General features: G+C 23.7%; 1 protein-coding gene across 2 annotated transcripts in view; it reads left to right on the top strand.

Moving 5' to 3' along the window:
• LOC114119659 (protein pinocchio) overlaps nucleotides 1-20,211 on the top strand; it is a 35,150-nt gene that overhangs the window by 14,283 nt on the left and 656 nt on the right. For both annotated transcript variants that reach the window (XM_050201098.1, XM_027981298.2), the window contains exon 3: nucleotides 19,473-19,638. In XM_050201098.1, coding sequence (XP_050057055.1) covers nucleotides 19,473-19,638 — 166 coding nt within the window. The remainder of the gene's footprint in view (nucleotides 1-19,472; nucleotides 19,639-20,211) is intronic.

Below are 20,211 nucleotides of genomic sequence, written 5' to 3'. Positions count from 1 at the left end.
TATTGCTTATACATTTTCAGGATATCTAATGCCGTTAAATTTTAAACGTCAATTAATTATAAAAATTATATTCTCACATTTTTTCCTCAATTTTCAGTAATAAAACTTATAAGCTAGGTACCTATCTTGAGTAATTAAGTTACAATTTTAAACATAAGTGCGAACATTAAAAATTATTTAATATCAATACGTCATACATGTATTCTTTAGAAATCTAAAAAAAAAAAAAATTATGTATGTGGCATAAATCACCAACCTTGACAGTTTATATTGATGTATAATCTAAACATAAACTATAAACTATAAAATAAATTAATTCAAAAATGCCTAATGTTTTCCATATTTTGCTAAAACACTCACTAACAATTGAATGAACCTGGTTCTGACTAGTTCAATTCAATGTAATTTGTTAAATTAAGTGAAAATCAAAGATAGTTTTTTTAAAATTATAAACTTAATAGTGAATAGTTACATAAATTATTTTACTAATAACTAATAAGTAACTATTAACTATAGGTAATAATTACTGCAGCTAATATCCATGTTTATTTCAACTTCACTATTGACTGTAATAAAAAAATTAATTATTATTTCTTTGTAAAAACTATAAGGATTATCCTCTATTTTTGCTACTTAATCGAAGATAAGCAATATTTATTATAACCCAATTACGAAAACTATTAATAGGATAACGAACCCACAAGATGTTTTGTTATTTTGTTAGGTTATTTATATTATTATAGTGAATTGATCAATTATCAAATTTAAAGTTAAAAATATTATCTAGATTCTAGATCATCTCATATGAGCTTTTCTTTTATTAATATTTTAATTTTAATCAGCATTATCAAATTATAAATATAATAATGAACATTATAAAAAATGTAATATAATAAACATAATAATATTATTAATAGATTACATGATATAAGTGTTATAGTTCACTTTAAAATTAAAATATCAATAAAAGGCTAGATAGGTAATAAATTAACAACCTAGATAAGCCATAGAATTTAGATAACATAGTACATTTAAGTTTGATCATAATAATCATAATAATTCTAATATTAAGTCTAACATTACAAAATTGATTTTGCTGAACGGTTACATTTTAAGACTTAAAAAACAAGGAATCTATTTAACTAAAGATTTTTTTATTTCTTGTGTTTAAAATTTAAATCTATTACTTTTAATAACATTTATAATTTACGTTGTAAATATTGATAAAGTTAAAGAAGTTAACTAGGTAATCATATTAAAATTATCTTTGATAGGTCACACACTAATTATAGGTATATTAAAGTTTTAACATTTTTAAAAATAATTGCTTTTCTTAATTTAATAGCATTGTAAGAGAACGGTCTTGAGAACAAATTACTTTTTTATAATTTCGTATCATTAACATTGTTTAAGTTTATTATTATTGTTGTTACTATTATTTTTTAATGATAGCATACAGTTTTGATTTTTGTATTTTAAATTAGATTATTTATCGATCTATAAAACTCAAATTTTGAATGACTAAATAATTAGTAATATCTTATACATTTTAAGTTTAGCTATTTAAATTTGAATGAGTGGAATTTAAGTGAAAAAATGGTACACCCCAAAATGTTGTTAGCTATTATATATTTGTGTATAATTAATAAAATGGTTATAAATTATAGTAAAATACAAATCTTTAATTTATTTAAAATAATTGACATGATATTATATAATTATATTATGATAAATATAATTAAATAAAAATTATCAAAGTTAGTCTCAAGAAATTGTTTACCTAACATAGATTTCTAAAGCATTAATTATAAAGCATCACACACTTCAATACAGCGCAAACACATTTACAATAACAGTAAAAAAATATGAAAATGATATTGTTAGCCAGTTCAAGAGTGGATCATGACCCTTCACCTTCTCTTAATACTCTACTGTAGCGTCCTCAAAGATTATTAAATATTCCATTGTATAAAGTAAATTAACTTTTGAAACTTAAAGCACCGAAGTTCAATTTAAAGCTTAATCGTTAACTTGACTTTTAATTCTTGTATATTTATATATAATGTGTCTATAATTATTTATTTTGAATATGTATTGTTATTGTTATGAATTAATATAATAAAGAAAACATACCACTTATTAGGTACTATTCCCCTATTAATAATTATTGAATCGTTTAGCAATGATAATAAAAAAAAAATTTAGGTTATGTTAAATTGTAGGTAAAAGTTCAATGGCAGTATTTATTCACGTGTAATTCCATATGATCACGTGACTGATTAGCATTTTAAATTCGATAAATGTATTAACTTTACAATGATTTGTGATTTTTTGTATTTTGATGTCTCTTATAATATAAATCGTTTATAATGAAAAAAAAAATACCGTAACATTAAGCATGATATTTAGTAACACATTGGATTTGGTTAGTATTTCACCATGTAGGTATACTTTAAGAGCTAAAAAAAAAATTATCAATATTTTCAAAATAATCGGAGAAAACGAGAATACTTACTTATACTTTTCAGTTTTTGAGAAAATCAATTTTTTTTTCGTAGTTCAAAAAAAAAAAATAATAATAATACTTCTAATAATAAATATTTTTAATTTTTACAAAATATTTAAATGTATTAATTTATAATAAATTGAAATGTTTTAGCTATTTTTAGATATTTAATACTTTCTACTTTTAAGTTTTTTATTTACATCGATAAATTTTTGTTCTGAGTCTAACTCTAATCATTAATACAAGGTTCCTCTTAAATTATTTTAAGTCCAATTAAACATTCATATCATTTGTGTTTATTAAACAATTAAAGTTTATATTTTGTTAAAATCACGAGAATATGTAAATTATTATGTACATTTTTAACAAAATCTATAATTTTAAATACTCCAACTTTTCATATTACTATAATACAAAAAAAAAAAAAAATACTAATTGAATTATAAATACTGAATACCTACAAAATAAAATATTTTTAGAAATAAGAGTATAATTAATAATTATTATAGGCTGACAGACCATCTCAGTTTGAAATATGAGTATATGTTTAAATATGTTATTTAGATGATTAAATCCATTTTTTAACACCTTTATGGCTATATAGTTCATAGTATACATATATTATTATTGTTATTATTATCTGAGAATAAATTTTTAATAATATAATTTTTAATATTAAACATAAGCTAGTAATAAATTATTAATATAAAATAAATTAAGTCGAATGACAGTTAATGAAATCAAACTCATAAAATATGCATTATAATATATTATGATATTATGTTTAATTTATTGGCAAAACATCAATATTAAAATAATAAAAATGATCACATGCAAATTATTTATTATATTTTGAGTATCACGTGTAAAAATCATGCTAAACATCTGGTATGAAACAAATGAAATACTTGAAATTATAACTACCTCTTTTACATAATATCTTTATGTTCTATTGTTTTAAATTAAAGTAGCATTAAATAATAAATAAACATTTTTTTTATCGATCAACTTAGGCTGTAGTGAATATATTAGCTACAGATTTAATTTTTTACATTTATTACAATAAATCAGTATGGAGAAAAAATAATACAAAAATAATTATATTAGATAAATTTTACTTTTTAAACGTACTAAAACAAATTTGGTACCTACCTTGTGCGGGAACTGGAGAAGGATACAAGTTCATTCATTATATGTTTTCACACACACCAAAAAACTGCTCCGCTTTCAATAATATATGCATCCTTCCTAGCTTTTACACAATCTTTACATAGTTATTCTAACTTCTAAGTATATATTATATACCTCAACTGCCAACAGAATTGGATTTCTCATATCCTCATAAATTGACTGGCTTTGAACAAACGATTCAATTAACAATGACCTCTCTTAATATCGTGACACGTTATTTCTTAAAATAGAGTACTCTTTTAATTTTTTATACATTTATGTAAGTTGCTTTTGAATTTAATATGATCACATAGTATTCAACTGGTGGATTCAGCCAACTACTCAAACCTAAAAATCCGAATTACTTCGTCAAATAATTAACAGTAATTCCTTCTATGTTTCAAGTAATATATATTACGTCCTCTCAATTTGAAATATTTCGACATATAAAAACATCACCAAATAAAACCTTATAAAGGTTATAAACGCTTCCATTATGATTTATTCAAACTGAATAATTCTCTAATATCTTACTTATCCCAAGCTCAGTTAGGCGACCCCAGAAGACATTTAAAGAAGTTTTCATGATCTTCTTAAATATAAAATAATAACTCAACACCACGAAGAAAACTTCTGTGTCATTAATCTGATCCGTGTAATTTTGATGAAATTTTCGTTGTAGATATTTATTCCGATATTGATACTTTTGCCTTTTGGATTAGATTCCAGGATAATGGCTACTTTGACCTGCTTGTCTGCATTATCGCGTTGTCTTCTGTAATGGTATAAAGCAATTTTTTATTTTATTTGTAGTGGCTTCTTTAAATTAACATTATTGTTGTATCATATCACCTTTATTATTGAAGCAATATAAATATGTTTATTATATTATGTTATATAATTTAACGGTAGTTTAGTTAACTAATATTATACGTACCTAATAATAATTGTATCATTTATAACTGTTAGAAATAATAAAAATATAATAATGCAATAATTATAAAAATACCAAATACACAATAAATTGTTATTAGGCTATCTGTCAGTTAAACTAATAAAATAATATGATATAGACAAATAGACAATATAGTATACAGTTGATACTATTTATAGTTATGTGTCGTATACGACTAATGCTTATACAGAGGGAACTATAACCACTAGTGGTATTTGAACGCCATGGTACCTATATACAGTCAGCTCGTATTATTTATTTTAAAAAATATGTGTTAAATATAATACATATATAAATTATCAAAATAATTGATTGACTCATAAATAAAATTAATCAAACTCATAAAAACAAAACATAGGATCGAAAATTGTTTATTACTTTTTTTTTAAATAAATAAATACAATACAATAATTTCTCTTAAATTTATATCTACCTTCTTTATGTACAACAAATAATAACTATGCAAGTAGGGAGTTAATAGTCATAAACTCATAAATCATAATATAATTTATTACACTAACAGATTGCGATAATCATGTATTTTAAACACATTTATTAAATACATACAAACTAATTGAAATAAAAATTAGATTAAAAAAAAAAACTGATGATAATTAATAACTTAAACTAATACTAGAGATTGATAATTAACGTTTAATATGATATATTATAAAAATTATTCAATATTCAGTAATGACCATTTGCTTTTTAATATTTTTCGCACGTTTCTTTTTTAGTATTATTATTATTTTTTTTAAATTTATATTTAAAGAATTTTTACTTTTGGATCAAGATAATTCAAAAATCTTTATATACCTTACTTCCCTTAATTTCTTTAGTGTGATTCACATTATACCTACTGACCTACCTACCTTTCCATATTCTTTATTACCCAAAGAATTGCAAATTTTTTATAAACTTATTTAATAGAAAAATCTTTGAACTCCTTAAAGTTTTGTAACGTAGATTCTATCAAATGCTTTAACAAGATCTATACAATTTTCAAGGTTTTCATTCTCATGTTAAATGCTCATGTTCTCATGTTATTAATTTATCTAGTAATATTATAAAAAGCCTCTTTGGTACTCATACCGGGTCTAAAATCGAACAGTTTATTAAATGTTATAATTTTCACTATAAAAATCGCTTATTTCTATTTTTATACAATGGAATTTAGTATTGTAGAATTAAATTTACAATTATTTAAGATAAAGTTATAAAAATTTGTAGATGTATTAATAGATTTGAAATATTTTTAGTTATATTTACTTTAAAAGTTTGATTAATATTTTATCGAAACCCATTGTGTTGTCATCTTTTAGTTAATCAATTATTTGATTAACACTACGAGGACTCATAATTTGTTTCATTAAATAGATTACCTACCAATAGAATTATTTTGCAATTTAGTAATATCTACAGTTTTAGTATGGTCATAACTTATTATTATTTATAGATTTTTTTTTCGCAACCTCAATGAAAAATAAATAAGAATTATGATACTTTGTATTGTTTTAGAAATATAGATAATATTTTAAATTAATCTAAATCTATATATCTTAAAAAGAAAAAAAATATTTTTTAAATATTAAGACCATTTTACGACGTATAAACTTAAAACTACAGATAAATATAATATTATATTATATACTGGTTTATATATTATATAGTTATTATTTTGTGATGCTGGATATAGTCTATCGAGTATAAACCACTAATAAAGCATGTATGCGACAAAAAAAAAATGGGCGTAACCTGTTCAGCGCATATTTATTAAATTTTAACTGAAAAAAATAATAGCCTGTCTGAACATATAAGAATCAAACAATTAAATAACTCATTGGTGCACATTCTTCAACCTACTTGAGCAGAACTTTTTTCTTATAATATTATGAGCATCTATTTTTTTACGCAGTGATTTAACAAGTACGCCCATCCCTGTTTTTTTTTTTTAATTATACATTTATATAAATTCTAAACTCTGGAACTTTTAAAAAGATTATTTAGAAATCAAGTAGGTACCTACTTAGATTTTGTACATCATTTATGAAGTATTCTGTAGAGATGCGAACTTTTATTTTTCAAATCAAAAGAACCCTTAACTATTTATTATAATAGTAGTTTATTGTTTTGAAATTATGTATAGGTTAATTTTACATTGAAATTCGAACTAGCTTTTTAAGTTAAACATTTAATACCAGGAATAATTTATGATAATAACTAGGTTTTAAAGATATTATATGGGCTATGATAATTTAGAAATTATTATTTTTATTAATAAACTATAATTTATAAAAAAAAAACTAAAACACCACGTTTTCATATTTTAATGGAGTGAATTTTTAGTTTAAAATAATCTATACCAGTATACCAATAAAATAAGTTTATCCTCCTAAGCTAAATACAATTGAATAATCATCAACATATCTTTTATTTTTAATAATTCGTTTTATTTGATTTTAGATATTATTTATTTCAATTAATTTATGAAAATAAATTCCTATTTTTTAATTACCTTCTATTTATATATATATATTTCGATTGGTCTTTAGTATAATTAAGAGAATATATTAAATATACTTACGATTTACAGGTTTCGCAATAATGGCTCTTTTCAAATAAATTTTATTATTTTGTTCTTAATATTTCATAAAAAAAAAAAACTATCTGAAAATTCAAGTTCATAATAAGTATATATTATAAAATGCTGCTCAGATAAATCTTGTTATTCAAGAATCTTGAAGTCAAATATGTGGTTGAATGAATAATTTTTAGTCAATGTATAAAACTTGATCTGTTATTAGTATTTCAACTTCAAAAAAAAAAACTGGTAATCATTATAAAATATTATATTACTTATACAGCCACCTACATAAAAATTTAACTTATCTTTGTGTAATATTGCAAGATTTAAATGTATTCTATAATTAATTTCATTTTAAAGTTTATATTAGTTGTGATTACTAATTACTAATTATCTTCACGTGAATTGTACTCCACTCGAAATGTATTAAATATTTTGAAATAGTAAATAGCACACATTGAAAATGCAACAAAGTGTACCTACCTACCTATACATTTATGTTATAAATAATAAAACAATTCTTGTACTTCTATCATTAATTAATACTTATACAAGTATACTACTTACTACTATACTACATTATATACCTATAGACATTACTAGTCTAGTCATCACTCATCAGTTTATTCTAACTGTGTTTCTATATCTTGTGAATCTATAACGTTGAATTTATCAGAAAATAAAGTAAGTTGTACCCATTCCAAAACATATATGTTTAAATTAAAATATTTAAATATACACATCGTCAGTCGTCACTATATTAATATAATTTGTAATAATTTGACTTAAAATATATAATAAAATAGTTATATTGTCAGGGGTAAATATGGCTGAGATATAAGAACTTTGTATACAATTCGATCATATTCCTAATACAGAAACTGTAGTTTTAATAAAATTGTAAAAAATACAGTTTGTATTATACTATAATAAATTATAGAAATTGTATTACCTACCTCAACAAAATAGTATTTAAAACATAAAATATACATTCTATACGTTCTTCTTTTTAATGAAGAAGTAAAAACTAAAAAAATTCTAAAATAATATAGTCTTAATATAAAGATGCATCGTATCTTTAGTGTCATTGACATTTTTACCAATTGAAAACTCGGTAAATTTGTAGAAATGAAATAAAAAGACTATAGTTATAAGTACAAGTATATGTAACCGTATAGTTAATAATTATTTTATCTGCTCATAATAATTATGTTGCTTTTTAAGATATGGTTTTTAATTGACTGGCAGGAAGATATAACATATCAATGTCATGTAATGACCACAGAGTGTATAATGTTACTTGAGCCACGCGATAGGTGTTTGTTAAATATTATGCAATTTTTTTTATTTTAGCAGTTACTTAGTCTGCATAATTATTTGACATATAAATAGTATAGTAATATACAATTTTTAATTACATTCAAATTGTTATAGCTCTAACAGAATCGTTACATCGTCACTACTTACAATTTAAAATATTTTAATAGACTGTATCTATAGTGTACCTATGCTAAATTATGGTTTATAACTACAAATAGAACAAATTTAAAACCTTATAAGCCTGCAGTATAATGTATTTTCATCAAAACGTTCCGTGTTCATATATGTATATTGCAGATAATGTATTTCACGTGTACATATATTAAATTATGAATATTACATAAAACATATTAACATTATTAAGAATATAATAGTTACCGTTAATGTCAAACATTTCAGCGATTTCAGTACTTACTTATTGCTGGAGGACACCATTCATGGTAGATATAATCGGTATATATCTTTGTAATTGACTGATTAGTTTATAAGCAATCTAATTTATCGGTATTTCTTAAGCTGATTATCGACTTATCGGTTATGATAATTTTTATTATTATTTGGTTTTAATTGTTTTCTTACCACTTCTTCCTGTGATGAAAGGAAAGAGGCTGGAGAGAAGTGCGAATATTACAAAAATGGTCCTTACAAATGAATACTGATAATGATATAATTTTGGTACCGTCATACTTGCTAAAAATTCGATGAATTTTTTCAACATATCAACGTGAGAGTACATATTCAGATTCTAAAATGCATAAGCAGATTGCCATATGGCATACAGAAATAAATAATGTACCTAACAGAAATAGTTATTGTCAATAACACAATGATGATTATAGTAATTTGTGCTAAAAATGGACTTATTGTCGATATTGACGGTAACAGATATAAGCACGAATAAAATATAGTTATTTGTAAAGAAAACAATCACGTAGTTTGCATGAAAATTTGGATTTTGAAAACAAATAGTTAAAATCAAGATGCCAGTTGTCCAGTTAACAACATTATCAAGCAGTATCGGAGGGGGTAATTAGAATTTCATATAATTTCCCTCTCTTATGACGATGAACAAATAAAAATATTTTAAATTATTATTTTATAAAAACGTATCATAGCAACTTCGGAAAGTCTGAGTGATGCCTAATATAATGGCTTTTCAAATTTAAAAGCCTAGAAAAGATTATTTAGTTTTATAAAGTAATTTACAAATATTAATGAAAATTAAAATTATCACTTTAAAAACAATTTTACTTCGTTAAAATAAAATATAGGTATGTAGTATCTACTTACCATTGATTGGTAGGTACTTTGTAAAATTTCAAGTACTTAAAATCTATGATATTAACATTCTTTCTAATTATGTAGTACTTTATTTAATACTTATTTCTTTAACTTCGTTTAAGATTTAATAGAAAGTGATCCAAAACAATTTGTAAGAGGTTGGGAGCAATGGGAGCTGTACGATTGAGAAGTTCAACCATATAATTATTCATAGTTATTTTCCCCTCGAATAACGCTTAAATCTCATAGACTTTTATAATGAGATTATAATACTATTCTACTCTGGCTACCATGAGAAAAAAATGTGCACGTCATTGACCAATATAGGAGAAACGCTCGAGAAGGCATTATAAGTTTTTTTATAGGGAGGGCCTAGAAAAATGTATTGTTTACTTGTGAGTAAAATCTTAATAGGTAAACTTTATAAATTCATTATAAATATAAAATGTTACATACTACGCGGTGTATTGCAATAAACAAGAAATTTAGTAGTTACTTTTAAAAAATATTTTCTTACTTTATACCTAAATGGATGATTTGTCAAGCATGGTCATTGGTCACCCACATAATATTTTCGTTTAACAATAAATATATTATTATCAAATCTAATATAATTAAATTAACTATTTCAATAGTAGGTATTATATAATTGTATTATTATCAAATGATAAATTATATATATTCATATTTTGATTTTTTAACTTTTATGTATCCATAAGTACAATATTTTAAAATACTTGATGTATAGGTACTTAGAATTTGTATACAATTTAATAAATGTTCAGTGGCAATATTAATTTGATTATGTATTTAAAATTAAAATTGCTCTTTTCCCCTATAAATTATATTAACCTGCAGATGACTTCTTTCGAAATTCAAACTCATAGTTTTCTAAATTTTTAAGTATGGATACTAAGGATAATAGGTCCATAACAATAGATTTGAAAGATATACAGAGATTATGATGATTCAAAAATGTTGGAAAATCAAAATTTTAATAAATTCATTGTTTAAAAAAACGGGGATGAGAATGCTTGGTTCATAACTATGAATATTTTTAAAACACTGTATCTAGTTACTCATAATATGCAAATGATCAAGTATATAATCAGTGTATTAGCGAACATTATTTCAGTACACTTAAATGATAGGTATTATGATTTCAATTGATCGCTTGAAACCGTTTTAAATGCCCTTGATACAATAATCGCACATCCTAACTCTAAAGTCTATATCCCTCCAAATGTTGCTTTTATTGTCTGTGCTTATATAATAAATTATTTTAAAAACAATTTTCCTAACCTAACCTAACCTAAGCTGGATAAGAAGAACGGTTGTAATATTATTTTACTTTTAAGTTCATCTAATTTACTCATAAAAGCATAATCGAATTGTCGCTTGTATATATAGGTACAATAGATATTATAGGTATTTGGTAATTGGTATGATCAGGATAATACGACTAAAATTTTACATTTTATTTACGATCCGCACAATAACAGAAAGACGCGTATAACGAAGATCCGCCGACACGAAGGTCATCTAAAGACACTGTGGCTTTTCCCGGAACTGACGACTATAAACATCGGTTTTATCCAAGACTGGTATAATTGTGTGGTGGGCATGCTACCACGGTTCTGTACGAAGGTGCTTATAGACTACCGGCGCGCATGCGCTCAATCGGCGTAGCGTCGATACGTCATGGTATCTACCGATCTCCGTGGCGTGACGTTTTCGCTATCGTTGCGAATAGGCCGGCCGATCACCGAGCGACACGCCGCGTCAAACCAGACGTTAGTATTAGTATTCAGTATGCCAACGACCGTCTGACCGCGTAGATATACACGCACGTCGTCTTGCCCGACTTAATTAGATCCGAAGAAGAGTGTTCGAATATCGTTCGATCGATCGTTTTTCAACACTCCTGTCGGCCTTATTTCACCCAAGTTTTCTCCTTTTTCGGTCGGTACCTATCAAGATACCTAAAATATTATACAATAATTTTGCGTCGATCAATTTTATCACTACAGTCGAAAACGCGTTCGTAAAGTATCTATTTTTGATATAACGCATTATTATATATAGTATCGTCGAGATTGTTAAAAATCCTCTCCCAAAGGGTACATAAAACGTTACGATTTTTAAGAATTTTTAGCGTCACGTTTATCGACACGTCAGCGCGGTGGTTGAAATTTAAAATAACAAACTGCCGTAGTCGAATTTCATTCATTGTTTTCGTTTTGGAGTTAAATGTAAGTATTCTACATTACCTCAGTAATGTATATGTTAATATTATTATTATGATGTGTCTAAAAAACAAAATATAATTCGTACACATACTCGTATGTGGAGTAAACAATTCCTAGCTAAAAATTTGTATTGCTATCGTTTCATTATAATTTTAAGCACATCATACATAGTTTGTATGTATACGTGATTGCGTGAATAAAATTTGGTTAGCATAATCTTAGGACTCAAATATTTCTATTATTATTTTTCAATAGTTTTCACGAAATTATTTTTATTTCTTAAAACACTACCTATTCACTTACCTAGTTATTTCATGTTTCATAATATCATACATTCATCCTACATAATATTTATTATGCAATTTATTGGTACATTTTAAATTTATAATTTCAATTTTATTTAATAACACATTGCTTGTATTATAAATTATAATAATGTATCTGCAATATTATGAGTTTATTTAACCTTAAAGTATCTACCTAACATTAAAATTTTAAATTGAAAATAACGATATTATCAAAACTAAATCACATTGATAAAATGAATTATAATTATTCGAATAAGTATATTAAAATTTATATTCATGTATACTATTTGAATAGTTGAGATACACATAATTGTATTATTTATTTTAATATTAAGAACATATATTATTCTAGTTAAAAAATAACTTTTTATCATTTTATAAGCTGCAAAAAGACCTTGGTTGATTATTTTTAATGAATTTTTATTAAAAAATAAAATGACTATGATTAAATTATTTTGAAAAAAAATTTAATTTTAAATTTTATATGGTAGTTATTGCATGCATATAATACAATATGGGTTGGAGTAAGTAGACGACACAACAAGGTTGTTGTGTGCATACAAACTTTGGTAGTCGTAGTTTATTAAATAAGTAAATAAAATAGTAGTCCTATTCACTATTCTCTTCTATTTTTAGAGGCACTAAAGAAATATTATATTCTCGATTATATTTAAAAACACGAGAAAAACATTTCTAACTTCAAGGCTTTATTAGCTTCTAATATGTGAAACATAAACATAAATGACCTTCCTTTAATGTTTATTAAAGAAATCAAAATCAGATCTTATCAACATACCAAAAAATAAATACTCAGCAAATATTAATTTTAAAGCAATTGTAATAAATAGTTATATTTTTCAAAAAAAGATATAGTATCAACAAAGTTTATAATTGAAACATATTAAAATACCAGTAGGTATGTTGTATATATAAATATATTAAAAAATAGTTTTGGTCTAGTAGTTCATGTAAACGCTTACCTATGTGTTACATTATGAATGCTTTATTGTCTTGTCCCAAAAACGATGCAATTCGAATCAATTTTATCATGCACTTTCTAAAACGGTGAATATTATATCTAATATTTCAGTTCCAACAGTTAAGATACGAAACTTAACAGATAAAGTAAACATATTGTTTTTTATTTATTATGGTTTTCAACTAGCACAGTTTTGTGAAAGATACTTCTTTACTTCCTTATTACTAAGTGATACAGATATTTACTATAAATGCATTTGAATACTTACTAAAAAGGTATTTGAGTTAGTATTCAAAATTCAAAAAAATTATATCAATATATATCATTTTCAATTTTTTAATAAAAAAAATTACGCTACTTTTAAATAACTGAACAGATTGTTTTAGCGTTTCATGATTTATATTAATTTAAAAAATCGTTTTACATTATATCATTTGGCGTAACTATAAATTACTCAAGTGTTTTGTTTAGGAGGTATTTAAATTTTTGGTAATACAAAATTCAAAGACAAAAATTAATTATTTTATGCGACTATATTATATTATATTTACAATATTTTTTTTTATTTCATATGACTAAATCGAAAATAAAAGTATTTTGATTTTAAATAAGTACAGATACATTGAAAAAATATTAAAAATATTTTGTTCAAGTACCAATTTTTTCCAAAAGCATTTAAAATACGTATTTGAGCATTTAAAAAGTATTTGAATACTTTTACTCAAATATATTTTACAAAAACTGCTAACTAGTAATATTTTACATATGGTGTGGATTTATTAGGTTACCTAATGAAATGAACAATACTAGTGTAAACAATAAAATAAGTATCAGCTGATAAAGCTGCACTATACATACACATGTGCATTATGCAGTATAATTATCATCATTATCATTAGCACAATATGCAGAATTAGTCAAAATGGCAGTTGCACAGCGTTATGTGTCGTCAGTATATTAATTTTTCATAAATTTATCTATCGAAAAAAATTCATAATTTTTCCTTATATTATACATATATTGAATAATATTGTCGTCATTAATTTTATTGGCTAGTTCTGCTCAATGCAATACAATTTACAAATTATTGTGGTGTCATTGACTAATTTTTTATGTGGACCGTGTTATAAAATTTATTACACAAATAAATGGGAAATATAATCAATTTTTAACTTTTCAAGTATTCTAAAACATAATATTTTTCAAGGAAAAATAAAATCATAATAATGCAGATATCTTTCGACACAAATATCCAGTATCTACAAATTGATGGGCTTAAGAAATAAAGTATGCTACTACCATATATTATATATCCTCTGTCCAAACAAACGTGTCAAATCAAATGAAGTTTTGACATTGATTCCATAAAATAACGAAGAATGTTTTTCATTCAATGACACGACTACTAACTAATTCAACAATCATCAACAAATAGGTATACCTACTATGATTAATATAATATGACACTACTTTAGAGGAATTCACATTTACAAGCCCGTTATATCAAGTTCAAAACTTAACCTTGCGTTTCTCACCAATAGTAAATATAAAATCTATCTTAATATAATAAATCTTTCTTAATGATAGGTATACTTACATATTTTAATTTTAATTTTAATTGTATTAATACTTATTTTATTATCAAAATTAATTACAACATTTACGATCAATTTAAATATTTAAATTTAAAAATATTTAAGATTATTGTGCATAATTATAATTGTAAAAGTATATCAATGAGAAATATAACAAAAAAATAAATAAATAATACATCATAAAATTAATAAAAGTAAATAGTACCTACTTGGCTCGAATTTGTAGAAAAATATTTATATTGTTTTATCCAAACATGAAATAATTAATTAAATTATAGCTAGGTATCAATTTAAGTTATTTGTAGTGTTTTTTATAGTCATTTTATCTACTAAATAATAAAGCAAATAATGATAGAAATAAACGTTATTTGGGAGAGTAGTGACTGAAATTAGTTATGAATTAAAAACTCATCAATCGGGCATTCCGACATATTTTGAAGTCTACTTTATGTATCCAATATAATATTATTATTGATTCGGAAGGTCAGTTCTGTAAACAGCAACTCTCGTGTATAGATATTCCAGCAGACAAGATTTTTAATGTATTGAGAATTAAAAAGATTATACTGGGAATTCCTCCGACGTATAACGAAAAACCAGATATGCAGTTGTTCATAATGGTAGGAGTTATAATAAGGAAATATAGCGCGAACGGGTTTTTTAGCATCATAAAACATAAACATAATATAAGTACAGATAGAATTATAAACCCAACAGTATTGCATTTAAAGATAGAACAAAATATTTTCTAATAGCGTAATTAGGTTTGATAACTTCACCACTATGTAGTTTATTTGTATTTACCGAATGAAAATTGACTAGGCACCTAGTACATTTATAAATAAAAGAAAAGAACATTGTTACTCCTGTCTCAGTCACAGAATATTAGAATAAATATTTTTAGATTTTAGAAAATATTTTTTATAGAAATTTAGGGTTTTTATAAAAGAATTGAGTTTTAAAGAAGTTTAATAAAATTATGAATGTTATAATAAATTAATCTGTAAAACAATAAAAATTATTATTTCATCGAAAGACATAAATTATAAATAGGTACATGATAAAAAGTTTCATTATGAAAATAACGTTATGTATAAAAATATATAAAATTTAATAAAATAAAATATTATACTTATGCTATACCTTGTTATATTTCTATTTTATTTTCATAAATTACACCCAGGGTAAAATATACAATACATAAGATATTCAATTTCCAAACAAGATGACACGTGCATATTATATTGTTGTTGTACATTAACACCACCAACCAACCTATACATGTCCAAGGTTATTTAGCTTTATAAAAGTATAAAACCATGTCTAAATTATGATCTCAATTTCCGCATATTTTTCGTTAAAAATTAACTTATTCCAAGAAAACCATTAAAAAACTTATTAAATTCGACGAATTTTCAAAAGACTTAAAGTTATCAACTACTACAGTATGAATGCTTTCTCCCATTTTATTATCTTTTTATTCAAGTAAACAAAACTGAAAGAAAACATAACAATTTTGATTTGCTTTTAGAAATGCGGAAATTTCCTAGTGTAATTATATACTTACTAGTTATTACTAATTAGTAATTAAGTTGTTACGTTCAGTGTCAGCCTGTCCATGGTCACTGGAATACGGATACCCTGAAACCATTACTAGCATAGTATGTCTTATTTGACAAGGCCTATCAAACATTAAATAATTTGAGCACATAAAATAAAAATATATAAAATATCCCATCTTATATTTTAATATAGATCAACTAGGAAAATCGGTGTGTTAATATTATACTGTATTGATTAACGTGCCTTGATATCAAGTATTACATTACACGTGTAGGTAGGTAATAAATGCAATTCCTAAATTATTATGCAATACATTAAAAAAAAATGCTATATATTCAGAAAGAATTGTGTACTACTTGGTTATATAAATATTGTTTAATATAGATACCAATAACACTTGTAATAACACAATATAATATGTTGAACAATTTTAAAACAATTTATCAACAAGTTAATACTGTAATAATATACAATAAATAATATAACAAATTACAATGATGGACTGTAGGTGGTGATAATACCGATATTATAACATTAGTATATTTCATTGTGTACAATATATTAACTATGGTTTGTTATAAATATGAAACAACTAACAAGTGTGTATAATTATTAATTATGAATATAAAAGTAAAAAACAATAATATAGTTATTTATTTGTTTATTTAATAACATTAAGGCTTCAATTACATAGATTATTTGCTTACGGTTAGTTTACAAACTAAAATTAATTATTACAATGTTAGAAATGGCATGCGTTACTTATAGGAATTTAATATTTTTGGTTAAGTCTATTCTTTAAAAAATTTGAAGATATTGGCAGTGTTTTGTTGGTTGAGAACTTCTTCGAGTGATAAAGGATTAATATTGTTATTGTTATATCAAAATTACCAGAACACAAAGAATAAAATATTTCGGTTAATTTTTCAAAATAAATTAAATTTTTATTCTAAATGGATGATGCATATTATTTATTAATTTAAATAGGACTATAAGTTATAACTTATATGATATAAACTTAAAATAGTGTAAATATATTATTTGGGTTTTAGTGTTAATACTTAAAAAAATTATTTATTCGAAAAAACTATAAAACTGTAAAAACAGGTTAAAGTTCATATAAAATAATCTGTAATGAGTAATTTATACGCCACGATAACTACCGTTTTATTCTTACGTGTATTACATTATAATACATAATTTATAATATTATAAAAATATACAATATTATTATACTACAAACTATGTATAAACTATTAAACAACTTAGAAGCATTAGGTAAGATTGGGGTGAACAGTTCTTTAAAATGTCTATATCTGAGTCTTTTATATGACAGGTCATTAAACTGTGTTTGTTTATGCATTTTATTATAGTTATTTACTGATTAATAAGTTGGTAGGTAATCAAAGATAATTCACAGTTGTTCAAAAAATGAAACTATAAAATTGAACCACCAGCATTGTAATTTTGTAAATTTTATATTCTATTTAAAAAAAAAAAGTAAATGCATAAAGGTAATTCAATTAATTGTGATAATACAATTCAATAATATATAAAGTCATACAGTAATTTTTTTTAAATTAAGAATAAATTATTTAAAGTGATTTCTTTATAATGTTGGTAATTCATGTATCAATGAAGTATCACTAAGTACCTACTACCAAACTAATTAAGTTTTTATGAATAAGTTTTCATACAAAAATTGTATCTTGTATTATATTATATATATAATATTATATTACTTTATTCAAAATTAAAATAATCTACTGTGTTAATTGCTTTACAATAATTTATATTTTATTTAATACGCCATTATTATGTATAAAGGAACAAAAAACGGTCTACGAATGTAAAACTAAATGAAGGCCACGCGGACCAGTTTTTCAGGATTATAATGCTTTCCGGGGTAAATGATCAAAATAGAATGTCGTCCCATTATTGTTGTATCTAGTTGTCCTTATAAAATAATATATAATATTATACATTAAATTGTATTACATTATACTAATAATCTAAGTACTTTAAACATAAGTTGGTATTATTTCTAATACACAATTCATAAAGAGATAGGTAAATTTTTTCTATAAATCGATATTGAATAACATAGTTATATAATATGTTAATTATTGAATGCTGTTTTGAATTTTTTTATAAATTATTTTCATAAGTATTATTGTCTGTTTTCTGGAATACCAAAAAAAAAAATATATCAGAAACAATATAGCATGACAATGCCATTGTCATTCGTCGCAAAACCAATGTACCAAAATCACGCAAATATGCTGTATACATAATACATAATACGTATATATAATATATTATACTCATGTCTCATTGTATCCTGCATAGTCAAATATCAACGATCGGCCTTAAAAATCAAAACACGTGTTGCCTGTTAAGGACCTCGTATAATGATTAAAGATTAAACTGTTCTATGTTATCGATTGCCACAATATTTAATCGTTGCGTGTTAAAATGTATGATCCCCTATATTGCCCTACAATCGTTTACCACTTAAATCTTTTACATTTTAAATTTCAAAAAATTATATTATAGACATACCTACTTACCAACAATAATTTTATGTAAATTGTAAAATGATGATGATGATCATCGGATGTTTTACAAATACGTAAATGATATATAATTTAATGTTTAGGTTAGGTATATTTTATAAAAATATTTCAATAATATCTTTATTACTTTATTTCTCATTTTATTAGATTTTATCTGTTGCACATTTAAGTCTCTGCTCTGCAATTCTGCAGGTATGACAAAAATATTAGGTCTCATTGTTCTAATTTATTACAATTAAAATCATACATGAATAATAATACCTAAAATAATACAGTATTTTTGTCATCCTATTTATCTAAACATTCATTATAATATATTATATATACAATTAAAAAAATCAATAAAAAAAAAGTGTTTAACAATAGTTTTTGTTTGTTTATTTTAGTTGAGAATATTAACAACAAGATGTCAGTTACTAGTGTCCAGTCCATGAACAACCAAAGCTTGATGAACATTAATGACAAAATGCTCGATAACATCGATCTAGTCAGTGATATTGAGCAGGCAGTAACTTTAGAAGAACTCAAAGAAGTTTTTAAATATTGTTTCCGGTATGTAGTGCAAGTTAAACTAGTATATAAATAAATTTTTTGACTTTAAAACCCAATTGAACTAGTTTTTTAAACTTAAAAAGCTGATATATTTTTATAAATAATTTTACCTATATAGATTTTCAGTTATATTAGAGTTCATTACAATTATTGTACTATACAATTATATTGTTTTCAAAGGCTATCATTTATAAATAGCATCTCCTTTTAATATTTCTAATTATTTTAATAATATTTATTGTTGATTAGAAAAAGTCGACTGAAATTAAAATGCTGACAATACAAATCATAATTTGCATTAATTTCAATTTTTTTATTGACACCTTTTAAAATATTGTTATTCTATAGGTAATGTGACCTCTAAAAATTATTTGTATCAACATATTATAATATATTATTTGATAATTAATTTTCCGCGATAATTAAAAAGAAATAAATACTAATCTAATCATGGTACTATTGATCATAATTAATAATAATAACTAACTAATTTAGTTCAACAAGACGTAATATTGAGTATTATCATTTTCTTTTATAAAATGGTTAATGGCTAATCATATTTTTGATTAATTA

This window comes from Aphis gossypii, chromosome 2 (genome assembly GCF_020184175.1).
Source record: "Aphis gossypii isolate Hap1 chromosome 2, ASM2018417v2, whole genome shotgun sequence".
NCBI classification, from domain to species: Eukaryota; Metazoa; Arthropoda; class Insecta; order Hemiptera; family Aphididae; genus Aphis; species Aphis gossypii.
Note: the sequence above shows the minus strand (reverse complement) of the source record. Positions and strands in the feature narration are given on the sequence as shown.